This window comes from Rattus norvegicus, chromosome 15, assembly GCF_036323735.1.
Source record: "Rattus norvegicus strain BN/NHsdMcwi chromosome 15, GRCr8, whole genome shotgun sequence".
NCBI classification, from domain to species: Eukaryota; Metazoa; Chordata; class Mammalia; order Rodentia; family Muridae; genus Rattus; species Rattus norvegicus.
Window position 1 is genome coordinate 907,062 of NC_086033.1, and position 17,175 is coordinate 924,236.

Consider the following 17,175-nt stretch of genomic DNA (forward strand, 5'->3'; position numbering starts at 1 on the left):
GTTATGGAATCAATCTTATTGATGCTTTGAATGTAACTCTGATATGATCAGAGCTATATTCTCAAAGATTCGTCTACTTGCCTGCTGGAATGCGGCAGGAGATAACCCAAGATATTCAGAGACTTAAATAGCGTAGGGAGATGCTGGCAGCTTGTGGCAGTGGAGTCATGTGACTCCATTTGGATTTGTCTGGGAAGCCTATAGTGGCCACTCATGAACTTTGTAGAAGTGAAGGAAGAGTAGGAGTCAGAGCTAAAACTGGTCCTGGGGCATGAACCATGAGACCAACAGTGACAATGATCCCTCTTGCTGAGATGGGAAAAACTAGAAGAAGATAGAGTTGGGAGGAAATTAGGAATTCTATCCAGGCCACAGTAAATGGAAGCTTGGTCCTAAACATACCATGGAGTCATCATAAAGGCAGGTAGATCCAAGAGGCTGAAGTTCAGGAGAAAAGAGAGCTGGATATATCAATATGGGGCCACTTCAGCAGGAATTCCTGGCAAGGAACAAATGACCCACTTAAGTAGAAAACAAGAGCAAAGGTTTATGAAGCGGGAGTCATATAAACCTGTGGACAGGAAGATGATTAAAATCAATGAGAGACAGCAAAGCATCTCACAGGCAGCTGCAGAGGATAGCAACTTTCAGCATGGAACTGCAGGGAAAAGGGGATGGAGATTTGGTGGAAGCTTGCAGGGAGGGGGGTCATGGTGTAGGAATGGTGACTGCTCAGTTAGTGGGAGCTTTACCCTCCAATGGAGAAATGCTTCTCTTGCTTGCTATTCCACAACCAACAAGAGAGCAAACTCATCCTTTCCAACCTCCCAGTGCCTTCTGATTCTTACCTTTAGCCAAGCACAGCAGAACAGAGGACAAGGAGACCCTAAGGCCAGCCTAGCAGAATGTGGAAGGGGGTCTTTCTGGTGGTTTGTGCGTTGGGGATGAAGAAGATGGGGGTTGTTTTTGAGAAGATGAGCAGCAGAAGGATGCAGGAGTCACAAGGAGTGAGGAAAGGCCCCTGGAATCACATCAGATTTCATCAGAGACCTGGGGGACTTTGTTTCCAGGATCACTGAGTTTACAAAGACAAGTGTGTAGCTCTGACAGAAGAACATTGCCTAGAGAATGTGGTGGAGGCTTCCGTGGGTGAGGCAGCTCCTGAAGAATGCCCACTTGGCAAAAATCAACTTGAGGTTTAAAGAGTCTACCTCTTTAGTCTGGAGAAGAGGTCTTCGAGTCTTCATGGATACCTTTAGCTTAGTACTCATCTCCCTCATTAGCTTCATCTGTCTGACTGAAGCAGCTGTTTGGATAAGTGAACGAAGCCAAGCAGAGAAAGACCAATACTACACAATCTCACTTTACATGTGAAACCTTAAAAAGTCAAGTCCGTAGAAGCACAGGGTAGACTGGTTGGTTCCAAAAACCTGGGGCAGGGACACCTCGGGGAATAAGGGTCAGGGAACAGGAAACATTAATTTAAGCAAGAAGATAAATGCAAGAGGTGGTTTGGATAGGTTATTTTTACATTTACTTATTTATTTGTGTTGAATAGATGTGAGAATTTGCTCACCTTGAAGGGAGGTGAGAGGATAGCTTTTCTCCTTCTGCCACATGAGACCCAGGGATCAAACTCAAGTTGTCAGATTTGGCATCAACTGCTGTTTCCTGCTGAGTCACCTCCCTGGCCCATAGATTGTTGTTGTTGTTTTTAAAACAATTTATTGCATTCATGAAAATTGTTTTTTAGCAATTTTTCTTTTCAGGAAAATTTTAAAGGCTCTCACCTCACATATAATAAAGTAACAAGTAGATGAGAGAATATATGTGTTAGCTTGCTTGATTTAGTCACTCTATAACAGAATTTCAAAACTGCACATTGTACATCTCAAATATATATATTCAAGATTTTTGGCTTCTGGACTTGAATTTAGATTCTCCTATTTAGCAGTGTGACCTTGAACAGGCCATTTATAATCTCTCCCTGTCTCAGTTTCCTTATCTGTAAAACCAAGGTAATAATTAAGCCTCTTTCAAAGTCTTGTTTGAAGATCAAATGTGTTAATGCCTTTGAAATGCTAAAAGCAGCACCAGGCCTGTAGTTTGTACCCTGTAAGTGTGACCTGTTATTATTGCTGCATTGTCTTCACTCATGAAAGCATCCAACAAGAAGAGGGTGGCCAGAGGAAGTAGATGTGAACTTACTTGCCCCAAATGAGAGGATGCCTCTTCTTGTCCCCCACTGTTTCAAGGCAGACTACCATCTTATTCATTTCCTAACCACAGCTTGTAGAGCCAGCAGCTTCCTTTTCTGATTTTGCAAAGAGGGTGCCATCTGATTGAAAGAAATGGTGAAGGAGCCTCTTAAACCGAAAGAGCTTTGGGCTTGCTGTAGAAATGCAAACCCTGTGGAAAACAAAAAAGAATCTAGAGCTGTGTTTATTTCTTTAGCCTCCATTGAAAAATGACCTGTTTATTCCTGGCACTTACATATGCTTCTCTACTTACAATGGGTTTACATCCCAATAAACCATCATAATTTGAAAAGAGCTTACGCCAAAAATGCATGTAACCTTTTGAACATCACACCTTATTCCAGACTGGCTAATGTGTTCAAGTGCTTCACATTAGCCTATAATTGGGCAGAACCATCTAACAGAAAATGTGGTTAATGTATTTACAGAATGTTGAGTATCTCTTGTCACCTATTGACTCCTGTGCTGAAAGCTAATAACAGAGTGGTCATATGGCTGTGCTTCTGCACCATCTCAAGTAGGAAGGGCACAACCCACCTACCAGGTCCCCAGGTTAATCCTCTGAATATCGTTGCTGAGTAGTGCTGAGATCATCTTAGTTCTTCTCATCCAAAGTATCTTTGGCCCAACCAAAGTTCACTTTGGAGTCTCAGATTGACATTAAAGTCAGATTAGGGGACATTGTTATTGTTGAATGATTCTTGGGGCCCATCCAACCCAACCATTCCTCTCCTTATCCCATTCCAGTGGTCAGCTGAGTCTTAAACATTTACCCATTATATATGCTCAGAGCAAGATATAATGGGAATGGATCTAGCTAGCTTTGGAATGAAACAGACTTTGAATCTCAGGAGAAAGGTGACAGGAACCACAGCATTCATTGTTTCTATAGTCCCTCCTCTCTCCAGTGGCTCTCAAACTTTTCTTACTTTGATAAGAAATGGTGTGCTTTTGAAGTGACAAAGGTAATATTTATGTTTGACTGAGGGTCGTCATCCTTGCTCTCCTTTAATATATATTTGACTAGACTGTTGGGATTTCAGAATTGTTTTTAAAGTACACTCCAAAGACTCAGGGATGGCTGACCATGTGTTCCAAGGACCAGTACTCAGTGCTGTTCTCAGAAACAATAGTCACAGACTCAGTATGTGACACCATCAGGACCTTTCTCCCCATTCCTTTGCAAATAAAAGTTTATAAAAAGAAGCACCAACTCCAATCACAGAATCCTGGGTTTGAAATGAATGGTCTTACAACAAACATTTCTGTCTACAGATGTCTAAACTTTTCAAAAGATGAAAGGAAATTAGGGCTGGCATGTTTCATTAATTTGGCACCACCTCAGGGGAAACGTGGTACTCATTTTACTTTGGTGGATTATGAGATGTGTCAGTTTTTCCATTCTTTTTCTCCAGGGCATTTTTTTACTGCAAGGCCTGTCATGATGACGTCACAGATCCCAAAAGAATTAAAAAATGCGGCTGCAGGCGGCGTAAGTAGTGTTTCTTTCTCCGCCCCCCTTCTCCCTCCCCCGTTCCCCTTCACCACCCCTCAATTCCTTTTTCCTATTAGACATTAAACACCAAGTGCTCTCTTAAATGTGCTATATATTTCACCCAGCAGTTTAAAGAAACATGAAACAAATACCTGCCCTTGCTTCAAGCAGAAGAAGAAAAGAAAAAAAAAATTACAGTCAGTGCCCAGGTGGGAACTTAATACATACTGTCTACTTCTTTAGTAGTAGACATCTTTGACCCACACAGTTAAGCATCATGACTAGAATAGAAGATACCTGTGAAGGAGGTGGTGTTTCTTAATACCATGATTTCTAGTAGGTAGGAGGTCCCTAAGTATAAAGAGTATACATAATTCTAGTAGGATAGTGACTCTCAGAACCTACTTTAATCTCAAAATAAAACAGTTAGAATTCAGTTAGAATTCTTGTAGGTTCAGATTTGTATCACCCCAAAAACAAAACCAGTGCTCCAAATAAAGCAATCAGCCATCAATGTCCTGACAGTCATCTTTTATGTCTTTGACCTCAACATTGGCTCTATGTAAGGCACATTGCTTTTTGGGGTGAACTGTTCTGGGTTCAGAAGCTTCCAGCCTAGTCTATCTCCGTTGTCTTCTACCAAAGCTTTTCTAAAGACCCTCCCTCAGTGGTGGCTCAGGAACATTGGCTTATGAACTCCACAGACACCATGCTGTAAAGTTTTTACCTTGGGGAGGGCCAACCTTTTGCAGCAATTAGAATACACCCTCCAAAAAAGATTGTTCTGAACCCTAGAGAAAATTAATGGAGTGATGCCTCTTGTTCGATGGTGACTTGAGGTCCTAAAAGCTCCTCATGATGGTTGCTTTAGTCCTCACTATAACCCTACATAATTAGTGGGGGTACATTTAATCAAGTTAGAGAAGCAATGAGCATTCCATGTTTAGTGAGAGGCTGAAATTGCTACTAGCTATGCAGCCAACATTCACAGATTCAAGTCCTCTGAGGCCTTTCTTCATGCTGTGTTCTGAGGGCCCCAATCTTTCTGACAAGGGAAAGGATAACCTTGAGTTAAATGAGTGGAAAAATGACCCTCATAAAATACATTTTTACAAGCAGAAATTAGTCAAAAGGCCACCATTTCTGGGGTATGCCACCCAAGGGTCTTTTCACTGGACTGCCTGAGGGGAACACGTTAAACCAGTAAGATCTAAGGATGGTACTGCCTAAACATTAATAAGTTGGTTTCTTGGGAAATTCCAATGGACAGTACTTGGTCTAGCAAAATTTCTGTAGAAATCCTGTCAGATTCCCTTTCAGACACCAGCTGAGGCCAACTTCTTAACATATAGTTGGCTTCCCCCAAACTTTGTCACCAACCCCAGAACAGTTTCCTGATTCTTTCATCCCACAAGGAAGAGTGTGTGAATATGAAGAAAGGACATCATCAGGTCAACTGCCAGGCTCCAGGGATCACTTAGCCTTCTCACCATGTATCTAAGAACTTAGAAACCTAGCAGGCATCCTCAGAGTTATTTAGTCATTTCTATCAGAAGGAAGAGGGCATCCTGAGCATAGATGTAAACAAGGGAGATCAAGATGGTGAGCTCTGTGAGGAGATTCTCATTGTGGTGATGGGAGTAAAATGGCTAGGGACATGCTGAGATCAATAATTCATGCAAGGGTGTTGTTATAAGCAAACTCATCCTTTGGGAGCCTTAGTGAAGTGGCAAGACTATGGGCTACTAATTGAGCAGCCACTCAATGTGCTTGTGAGTAACCTCTTCATGATGCTTTCTTCTTGGTCCCCATGATAGAATGGTGAGTGAGATTTCTTCCAAGCCTTTTATCTAACAAATATCGATAAACTCATTTCATCTTACCATATGTATAAATTCATAGAGGCCCACTTGCTAAGAAGAGAGGAATGGCTGTCTGAGAATGTGAGGGCTCTTATAGGATGGCTACTGCCTCATATCATTGCAGATCCTTTGGGAGGTGGTAGTGGAGATGAGATGTGGGTGGGAGGAAGAACAAGGGAATTGACTCAAAATCCACAAACCATTTGTAGTGTTTAGAGGATGGATGGAGGCCCCAAGGCTGATGGGGCCTATGGCATTGTGGAGAAAGACGTATAAAGTGAGATCACACAGAGAAGGTGCCAAGAAGCTGGGTTTCCATCCTATTCCTGAAAACTGCCAGGTGATTTGTGGAAAGCAGATGGCCCATCTTTGTTTAAGGATACTCTTCATATCTGGAAGGAGAATTCACTCAGGATGACAGAATGGAAGAGGAAAGATGAAGAGAGAACTTCTCTTACTCTCTCTGAAATTAGTATGTCCCTTATAGGATACCATAGTACATTATGGCATACCCCTTTTAAAATACTTATAAAAATACTAAAAATTTGACTTCCAGGGTATTTTTTTTCTATCTTCTTTCCAGGCAAGCAAACAGCAGTAAACTTTTAGCTTCATTCTGTTGTGAAAAGCACACTGTGATTTACAATGCCTTTATTCTCTTAATTTCCCTTATAATTGGTTAAGCTAGTGAAATGTTTGATCTGCTATCATGCATAAGACACAATTGCTGCAAAAGGATTGTCTCTGCCAAGCTATTCAAGGCCATGGGCTGTGTGGTGAATATTTGATAATAATCAGAATTGTCCAAATGTTGTTATTCCCAATTAGAAGGCCATAGCCTGTAGGGCAGGATGTAGACATGTAAGGAAGGATTAGAATAAAATGAATAATTGAATTTAAACCTCCTCATGAAGGCCAGGCACTCAAGAAATTGGAGAAGATATGTTTGGCTGTAGAAAATCTTGCACAAGGAATAGTTATCATTGTCCTATATATATATAGGAGGAGGCTAAGGCACCAGACAGGAACTTCTTGGTGTCCAAAATCGGAAAGAACAGTTGGCTCACCCAGTTATTTATCCAAGCCTCTCACTGTAGCAGTTAGTAATTCACCATTGAAAAACTCAACTGCACAAGAGTAAAACTAAAGACTCCAGAGTGTATGCTTTTCCCAACCTCCTGCCCCTACCCAGTTTCTCCCTCCCAATTCCTCCCTACCCACATCATTCCTTTTCATTCAATAACCTTCGGTGTTTCGTGTCCTCTATCGGCGAAGTATGGAGTGTGGACATTCCATTGTGGAGATCCCGTGCTGGTAGTATAGTTTAACTTGCGCATCTCTTTCCATATCTTCCTAGCTCTCCATCTATTCAGGAAGCAAGTCCAATCCAGATGTCTAGCCAAGGAGCAAACGCTCAGACACTAGCATTTATTCATTTTCTTTTTCTGTGTCACAAACCTGGTCTAATGATTTATACTTTCCCTCCTCCCAGCCTCTGAAAAGTTGCCAAGGGTAGACTCCTGAGGGACAAGTCATGTCTAGATTGATGTGTGTGAAAGAATTTCCTTTAATTTCTAATCATTGACATATCTTTGATTTATTTTGTTTCCTCTTTGCTGCCTTGGAATACGGCCCCTACTCTATTTTAACTGCACCCTGATAGTGATCTATTGTGAGTAAAATGGGTTCCCAGCAGCCCAGAGTCTAGTTCTCCTGGTCTTTTCTCTAGATGAGATACTTTTTTTTTCTGTACAGTTTTAGTTTCGTTTTACTTTTGGTATTTGTGTTGCATGTAGCAGTTACTTCATGCCCCAACTCGCTCATGCCCTACATAGTCCTTGTAGAGTAGCCAGGAGCTGGAGAGTGCCCAGAGCCCACTCTCTATGCTTCTACCCATCCCTCAGCCTCCAGCAAGCTCTGGACGTGGTCTTATTTTTTTCATTCAAAAATAAGACCCCAACAACAGTGTGTTTCTCTTGAAGGCCTTTGCTCGGGACTTTTAAGGGACACTGATTAGGCTAGAGTAACTACCACTCTAGCTGTAGATGCTTTGTCCATTGGGGGTCATGATCATGCTTGCCTTTGATAAAAAATACTTATTTTTCCCTGCTGCAGAGCTTGAATTCCTCTCTGAAAGGAAACACATAATAGGCTACATATATATTCCCGAGCTGTGATATATATATGATATGCCCTAGGGTAGCTTATATGTAAAAATGTGTATTTTTATATACAATCATAGAGATATTCCATAGAGAGAGAAATACAATGATCACATTATATATGTCTCTCTATATAAGAAGGTGCTTCCTGGAGATTTAATTGAATACTCCCTTGGGACTGTAAGTATCTGCCTTCCTGGAGATGAATGGTAATTATTTCTTACAGTCTATGGCACTTCCTTGCTTTCAAAAACTTCTCCTTTTGTCAATATTCAATGATTCCTCCACAGTTCTTCTGTGAAAGTTAGGCATCCTGGAGTAGCCAGGATATGCTTACTTCAGGGAAAAAAACCTGTTAATTCAAAGAGATATTGTCTTTTTTCATGAGTGAACCATGTAGGGATCTAAACAAGCCTCTAGACTTCTCTAACTTACCGAAGGCATAAGATCCCTGTCATCCAATCAGATCTAGTTTTTAAGGCCAGTATTTCTATGTGTGGCATACAGCTATAGTGCTCTCATGGGCACTAGCCATCAACTTTGGGTCTTGGCTTACAGACATAATACTCTCTGGAAACAAAAAGGAGACCCAATCTACAACTCATTGAGTTCACTGGCTCTGGACTATGAAGATGTATCCGCATCCAGGCCTCTCATATTCCTTTGCAGAAGAAGAAGCAAGTTGACCAACCAAGTTCTGGTAGCCTTCATGGTTTGGGAAATGTATAATGTTCTGTGTAAAGCCAAAACAAAATAGATACCTTCTTCAATAAAACACACAGTTCTGCCCAAATTGGCTCTGCAGAAAGTTTGTGGAAGCTTCACTTCTACACCCTGCAGGACTTTCATACTCTAGCACTCTTTGAGAACTAGAGGGTTACACAAACACAATCAACACACAGCTCTAGAGGCAGTCTCCCCCACTTTCCCCAGCCACAGAGTGACTGTTGTGAGCTAGATCAACTAGCTGGGTGTATACTCTAGATGGCTGGCTTTAAGCTCTGTCTTTCTCTTTTTCTGATTATAGAAAGCCATGTGTAAGACTTTTCTTCTCTGAAAGGTATCAGGAGGAGCTGTGTTAAGGGAAGATATCATTTCTCATTTATAGGATTTTTAAAGACCCTCTAATTCTTAGTGTTCCATCTAACAATATACCACAAACAAAATATTTTTTAGAGGATTTTGCTTATGATTTTGGTGGCTACTGAGCCTTTGAAGAATGACTTCATGTTAAGAAACAATGCTTCTCTTCTGTGGACTGATTTGAAAAGTGGGCTGTGGTCTAAGAAGTGTGCCTTAATTTAACGGCATTTATTTTTTTTCCTTTCACACTAGTCTCCTCTTACATTTGCTCCCTTGGAGACCTAAATTATTTTCCCTCTAGCATCTGGAAACCTCCACTTTGGCCTCTTGGGCACGACTGCTTTTCCTCTCCCTTCCAACCCCCCCACCCCCTCTCAAATTAAGATTCTGCGATTGCAACTTGGCTGGCTGTTTGGTTGCTGATGCTGGAGGCAGACGGAACTGCAGACAGCATGGGCTGCAACCCTTCCTTCCATTCCAGACTTGGCTCAGAAGAGCCAACCAGCAGAAGACCTGAGGCCTCACACCCGATTGCATCAGTGTGCCCCAAGGAAAGAGAAGTGACCATGCTACATCCACAGCAGGTTTTATTTCTCAGCACCACGACCTTTGACAACAGAGGAAAAGTTGAGCAAGTGTGTGTCTGAGAAAGCCTTCATTTTAAACATTCAACAGCAAACAGATAGCTTTGATGATGTCCATTAAGGAAGTACTTCTATTTTGTCTCTATAAATACTACTAGGAAGTCATAATGGAAATATTGGATGGATATCCATTTTATTATGGTGAAGAAAAGCACATGAAAGTGTTCTTCTGAAACGATGAAACTTCTCATAGTTATCTTTTTTTAGAGGAAGGTGAGACCTAAGATCAGATTCTTGGCACGGACATGACCTCTTCACATCATTGGTACTGGTCCAAGAACAAGAACATTTTGTGGGCCAAAGAGAAAAAGAAGTCCCGGGTGGCTTATATATTTTTCTTTCCCAGAGTTAAGTTGGCCTATGGGGGCAATTCATAGAGCATAAATTTCCAAGAGCCCCAAGACAGAGTGACAAGTAGTCACACCATTTGTACTCTGGCCTAGTCCCTCTCTCAGGAACCTGCGTATGGGGACCCCATCCACCAATACAGTTAAAGCTTGCAAATTACCACTGTTGACCACCCCAGGATCCTGTCCCAGGACCCTTTATCTGTCTGTTCTCACTGCCCCTAAACATGCACAGATTGGAGCAGCCACTGAACTGAAATAGCACCACAGGCATTTGAACTCTTAGAGAGAAGACAAGGCCCCTTTCTCCTTTGAGGAGACCTGAGCCAGCGAGGTCGGGCTTCATTCCATTAAAGAGCTCTCCCACAGCAATCCACTAGATGTCCTCATAGACCTACTTTGCTTTCTTTGCTCTCTCACTCTACAGAAAACATTTTCACTGGTGACTGGGAAGCGCTGTGGATGGCTACTAAGAAAGAAACTCAGCAAACACCAGTGGAGAGAAGACTTTTTTTTTCTAATTACCAGGAATAGATGAGAAACTTGTGTTTTTAAATAGATACTGAAATGCTGCAAGTAGGTCTGTGAAACTCAACCTTTGGAGTATAAAGTACCTCTCTGATACAGGAAATGACTCCTCTAACCCAAAATTTACTGTAGAAAAGAAAATAGTCACCAAGAAGACTCTGGGAATCTGTAATTCATTGGAACCAAAGTGAAGGGTTAGGAAGCTGTAGAATTGAGGAAGGAGACAGAGAAGTGACTTTAAAGTTAGGAAGTTGGTGATGCCTGTAAAACTTTTTTTTATAACCCAAGAATAGAATGCCCACAGTTTCTGGAACACCTACTACAAGGGAGGCAAATCTTCAGGTCTTCATTGCTAACCTTCACCACGAGTAATAATGGCCCAGAGGGAATCTTTTAACTGAACATACATCTTTCAAGCCTGATGGACTGCTCCATCAGATAGAAGGTCAGAATCACCCTTCTCTTTGTCTTAGGAAACAAATCCAGAAGTACATAGATGACAACACGTAACTGGGGGGTGCAGAACAGGGGCACATTCTTAACTGGTCATCTAGACATTGTGGTTCATGAAGGTTTGTCAATATGTGGGGCTCAATCATTTTTAACTGTTTTTGTCTTGTCTCTGAGCCTCATGTTGATCATTGTTGGAGTGTGTGTGTGTGTGTGTGTGTGTGTGTGTGTGTGTGTGTGTGTGTGCAGTGTTCTTTGTCTTTTGAGATTTCTTTTTTTTTGCGTTTGATGGGAGTGTGAAATGGCTAGGAAGGAGTGTCGAGTAAGAGCATGTTTTCTGTTTTATGCATATGCCGCTCTGGAATGTGACTGCTTATAATTAACAGTTAATCTTCTTATAGCAAATGGGTTTCTGCTGCCTCAGTTACCAGTTGCAGCCTGTTACTGCATGCTAACAATATGAAATTTTACAACAGTGCATGGTCTCTGGAACAGCCAACCATGACAGTTGCAAACAGTCCCTGAGAGCCACTGGTTTGATGTTATACTCCTTCCTGAACCTTTTTAGAAGTGGGAGGTTTCCATTGCCCATTGTGATAGGTTGACCTCTGTGGGGAAAAAACAAAGATTCCAAAGTTACCTATTCCCATCACCCTTTCATTCATATATATATATATATATATATATATATATGAACTTTCTTTCCCCATAAATGTGTCACATTCTATTACCATGCATGAACCCGAAATGGCAGTATGAAAATGAAAACCAGGGACTGTTGCTAATGAGAAACATAGCATTTCTGAGTTTGATGGGATTTTCTGCTACAGCATTTGATTTAAAAACAGGAAAAAAAAGACAACAACTTTCAAAATAATTTATCTACAGTGAAACAATAAACAAAACAAAACAAAAATCATCTCCATTCTCCTCATCTTTGCAAGTAACAGGCCCATATGTCCAGTTAAAGGACCAAGAAAGAAAAAGCAAGAGATTGGCTTTCCAAGTTATATTCCAGATCTGGATATGATTCGGCTAAACTTATTTTCATGTCTGTCCTTGAAGATATTCTTTTCTCCCATTTTTGACTTCAGCCACTGTTGTTGATCAGGGTGGCCTGGACATTGGCTGTATGCCTTGGGATTTCCTCTGACTCAAATGCTATAGCAGATTCTTATTTTTATTTTTTAGTAACAAGCTAAGCTCAAAAGAATGACACACTTCGAGTTAAACAGGGCTGGGGTTGCATGTTAATCAGAGCAACAGCCTTAGTTAGGATGTTAAAGGACCATGTCATTGGGAATGGGAGCCTATTCACAGGAATGGAGATGCTGCTGGAGGCCTCTCATTCATCTCCCACCAGTGCCTGCTCTTCACAGTCATAATGTTCCCCTTGCTTGACAAGCCCACTGTATGGCAAGTCATTAAGGTCTTAGAACAGGGCTTGACCCATGTGAGAGATTTAAACCATTCAAAGAGGGCAAAACCACAAGCTATATTTTAAAGTAAGGGGGTGACCATTCTCTACAAAGAAAAGGAAAGAGGGATAATGTGGGGGAAGGAGTGGGTGTGGAGATAACACCTCCTTGGTCCAAGTTCAGTGATTGGCTGTGATGCTTGGAAGATATATGAGTTCTTCTCCTACCCTGTGAGAGGAGCAGGCTGGTTCCTCCTAAGTGAGAAGCAAACACATTTGCCTGTTGTAGCATCAAAAAAAGGGGCAATGGCTTCTCTTATACTGAAATATAAATTGACCACAAGGGTAAAACAGAAAATAATGGAGTCATTACATTAACAAGCTTTGCATGACGATATTTGAATTGGCTCTCGGGTCAGTACCAAACCTTTACACTCTGCCAGAGAGAACCTGAAGGTTCCTGAAAATTCCAGCAAGACATTTCATATGCCAAGTATTTCATGTTTGTTGTTTATAATCTCTCTTGGCTAATATTTTCTACATAAGGAAAAAAGCATGATTAAACCAACTAATTGCCTTCTAATTCTCTGGTGGGCAGGGAGAGAAAGGCAGCTCTCCCAGCTGATACTCCCATGAGTAGCTAGAAGCAACCCAAGAAACCAACATCTCATATTGCTTTGGGTGATTTATTTTTTATTTGTGAACTTCCTTTAATGTCATATATGCAGTGTTAGCCCTGAGTAGTGGCATTTCTTATATGGACAGATTTGGATATTTGTTCTGTCAAGAGTAAATTTAAATTCCTGTAGCTATCATGTAAACTCACTCCCGGGAAGTTCAGCAAAAGCATCCTCAGATCTGATATTAACATGTAATCGGTTCACATTTAATTTGATGGGAGCTTGTCCCAGGCTCTGCCTAATGCCCAGAAATAGATGGGAATGAGAAAACCTTCATCTTAGATATGTTTATATCCTGCAAAAAAAATATCATTGTACCAAATAAGCAATCCATTTAAGCGATTGGCCCTGTGTCTCTTTTGCCCTCCTGCATTAATTGTGCCAGGGCAAGAATGATAGTTACATTTCTTTTTTTTTCTGTCTGTAATTTGCTCTTTTTTTTTTCATCCAAGAAATGGGATGTGTTCAGCCATGCCTTCTTTCTGTGGTCACCGCTCCATCAAGGGGACAAAAATAAAATGCAACAGCCTTGGGGGATGATAAAGGCAATTTATAATTTTCACTGCTTTTTTTTCTTTCTTTGTTTCTTTGTGTTTTTTTTTTTTTTTTATGTACAACCAAACTGTCACCAACAATCGCTGCGTTTTTTTCTGGGTCAAGACTGTTAACTTGAACTAAGACCTGTGTTCAATCCTCCAGCGCCCTTCCAGCTGCCTTGCTGTATGTGACCTTGCCATTAACTGCCGCTCTTCCTCTCCTCCCACCCAACCACATGGTTATAGCCAAGATGTCCATCTACAAGAGAATGAGCCGAGCATGTTGTTTTGATTGCGGACGTTCTGAGCGTGACTGCTCGTGCATGTCAGGCCGTGTGCGTGGTAACGTGGACACCCTTGAGAGAAACTTCCCGCTTTCTTCTGTCTCTGTTAATGATTGCTCCACCAGTTTCCGTGCCTGTAAGTTTAACCTCAACACACACAGTTCCATGTCTGTGCTCGTCTGTGGTAATCGGCCCTGTGTCTTGTGTTGTGCTCTGTGGTCCCGTGAGTCCTCTGAGCTCATGTTGCCATCCTACTGTGGTCTTGTATGTGATGACATGTTGCCTGTGTTCCTGTGTATATGATGAGAAGGCTTTCCCTTTTGCCCTGTTTTGTGCTTCTTGTGATAGTGAACAAGACTGGCATGTGACAGCCTGCTAATGGTCTTCCTCTCTCTTGCCTAAATAGGTGAAGATGGAAAGCTAAGTGGTGGGATAGCAAGCACTATTTTAATAGAGGATATGTAAAGATGCAGAAATTCAGATTTAGAGGTGACCATTAATTGGGGTGGAGCCAAAGGATGGAGGATAAGGAATAGGAGAAAGGATTTGCTAGCATTTCAAAATACAGCAGCATCTAGATGCAGATGTTTGCTCATGTGTATGTATATATATATGTATATGTATATATATATATATTACACCTATGTATTTCTTACCAAAGTTTCATTCCTTAGTACCTCATGTTATCTTCAGTTCTTGAAGAGAATATTTATTTTAAATATGCCAACCTCCAAAGACTGGTAATTTCTAGTGCTTCCTTTCAGAAAGTTGGCTCATTCAAAGGAGGCTCTTGGGACACTCATTAACATCTTATATTTTCCCAACAGTTTAGTCACACTTTACCAAGGTATTATGCAACAATCGTGAATCTAAATATTAAAACTTTAAATCCAAAACCTCCAGGATTTCCTTCACTTTTTGGCTTAGGCCTATATCACTGCCAGGCTCTTCCCTGAGCTAGAGCCCCAAATAGTTGAGTGCTTGACAGCTGCTGAGTCTGATGAACCAAATCCCTGAGATCACTTTCTTCCATTTCCTTTTGGCTAGCACAGTTGGGAGGTGATGTTATGCAACACTTTGGTTTGAGATGCTGAGATGTCTATCCTTGTCTACTGGCAGAAGAGCTTGAATTCTGCACAAGGACTTGGATCCTCTTGAACTATGACCATGACCTTGAGCTCCCATAAGTGATAGTATAGGAAATAGGAGATGATGATTTTTTTCTGCATGCTTCAACTCTTTAAAGAACCCAACCTGGTTCTTGGTGCTGGGTTGGCATTCCATGCGTCCACTCTTCCTCTGAATAATCAAAAGTGGTTAGACTTTTTCTTCCTTGATGTGGTTCACGTCCACCACAAGGGAGAAGAGGAACATTTAGTTTCTGAGCATTTGTTCCCAGGACAAATGCATGTAGCTGGTCACCATTGTCTGTGTTGAAGGTAGTCCCAACACAGTGTACTTGAGACCACAGGTCATATCTAGCAGGAGTGAACACTACCTTCACTTGTTAGACTGCTAAGCCATGCCAGGTACTGATGTTCAAAGCTGCAGTTTGTGTTTGAAGTCTGTAAGCTGTGTGTTGAGCTATAGACTGACACTATATATTGAAGCTATATATTAAAGAAGCTTGATCTGAGATCAGTGAGCTATCCCTTCTTATTCATGGGAGTTGTACTGAGAAGTATTATGAACTGCATCTACTACATTGGTCCAAGACTTTAAGAAAGGACTTTTGTTTTGGTTTCCTTTGGTTCAGTTTTGATCTGTTCTTACAGATGCTCAGCACAATTCCATGTCCCTTTATTTTTTTTCCTGCAAGAATTTTTCCTCATTCGTGTGCTATTCATAGCTAACTCAGGTTATGACTGTACTAAAAAATTTGTCTATGATGTGCATCAAGACCTCAGGTTCAAAGATGAAAACAATGGGGTAAGCTATGGTGGCACCATTGGGCCACATCTCTTTAATTGCTAGTAGTGGCTGTGAATGCCAGCCCTCTTCAACCTACAGCACTGCTTTTCTCGAATAACTGCTTCACCACAGATTGGTTGGAAAAATAAAACCTAAGGAGCCAGTTTGGCTCTGAGCTAGGATTCTGTCATGAGCTGTGGTCATGTCTTGGCCTATTGGCCATCTGCTAATCACAGTAAAAATCTATGTCCCCATTTGAAGCTCATGGTGTCCAGTTTGTGCAGTTTTCATTTTACTCAAGAAAACATAATTAGAGGGATTTCTCAGCTCTGCAGTTTAATTCAAATATTGGTGGAGGCCAGAGGAAGAAAATCTGGGGGTAAGAATGTCCCATCCTCTCAGATATATCCTATTTGCAATATTTCCATCCTTCTTGCTCCTCTATCACTAACTCTACTGTGAGAGACAACAGGATTCAGGCCCTAAGTGGTATTGACAGCTCTAGAGGTGACTTGCCTTCTCCGTTTCATTGTCTTTACTTCACCACACAAAGGTAGATTTCATCCAATCTTGTGTGAGAGCACTCACCTTTGACCACTAATAATAAGTTAGAAAAATCCACTCCAAATTGAACCCCTTTATAGGACTATGTCAGCCCTCCTTCTTCAATTAAAAAAAAATACTCCTATCTCTGCTGAATCCCCCTGGCATTGTGCCACAGTAATGTCCTGGTACCCCACCCGGGTAGTGGGTTGGGTGGTGTCCATTTGACAGAGTGAATAGACTCTGAGAGCAGTGGTAAGAGTGGGCTTTTCATTAAATATGAGCAGACGTGAAACAGAGAGGGTTTGCCAATTAGAGATGGCAGGAGAAGGGCCCTGGAATCAAAGTGAGGTCACATGGGCAGATCAGATTACTTCTCTTACATTCTTTAGTTGTTCTGAAGATCATTTTGAATTAGTGTCAGTGGAACCATGATGGGTTTTGCCCTTTGTCTTTTACGCTGGGGCTGTATTGTTTCCCAAGACACTCATTAAAGGTCATTACACTATTATGGAGCTTGCTTTGGTCGCCTGGTTTCCAGTTGAGCCAGTTGTGCTTTGGAGACTGCCTAATTCGTTCCCCTCTTGCCTAGTCTTTCCCTCTGCGCTTTTTTTTCTTAAACTTATAAAGGAAAGGATTTCCGTTTTTTAAGGGACTTTAAATTGAAACACAAAGCCCCATTACATGTTTTTTGAAGTGGGAAGGGAAGTAGCTGGTTCCCAGAGGTGGTAATATATTAAGTGTTCACAAGGGTTTGAAGACCTGTCTTCTAAGTGCTGTTTGACACACCTCTCCTTGTAGGCATGACCCATGACCTAGGAACAGACCTTGTTAAGGGTGGTGTTAGGAAGCCATTTGTCTAATATTGTACTCACAAGGAGATGGGAGGCCAAGCCATTAATATAAAGACTGTCAGAGAGGAAGGACTAATTTTACAAATATTTTTATTTATAAGTATCATGAGCCTAGGAAGAT

The 17,175-nt window shown here is 41.4% G+C and overlaps 1 protein-coding gene across 33 annotated transcripts in view; it reads left to right on the forward strand.

Moving 5' to 3' along the window:
• The window catches only part of Kcnma1 (potassium calcium-activated channel subfamily M alpha 1), a 706,053-nt gene that overhangs the window by 555,997 nt on the left and 132,881 nt on the right, over positions 1–17,175 (forward strand). For 16 of the 33 annotated variants that reach the window (XM_063274699.1, XM_063274700.1, XM_063274706.1 and 13 more), the window contains 2 exons: positions 3,674–3,750; positions 13,709–13,882. In XM_063274699.1, the coding sequence (XP_063130769.1) occupies positions 3,674–3,750; positions 13,709–13,882 (251 nt within the window). Of the gene's footprint in view, positions 1–3,673; positions 3,751–7,278; positions 7,288–13,708; positions 13,883–17,175 lie in introns of all 33 variants that reach the window. The other 17 variants (XM_063274711.1, XM_063274717.1, XM_063274720.1 and 14 more) reach the window with 2 other exon arrangements.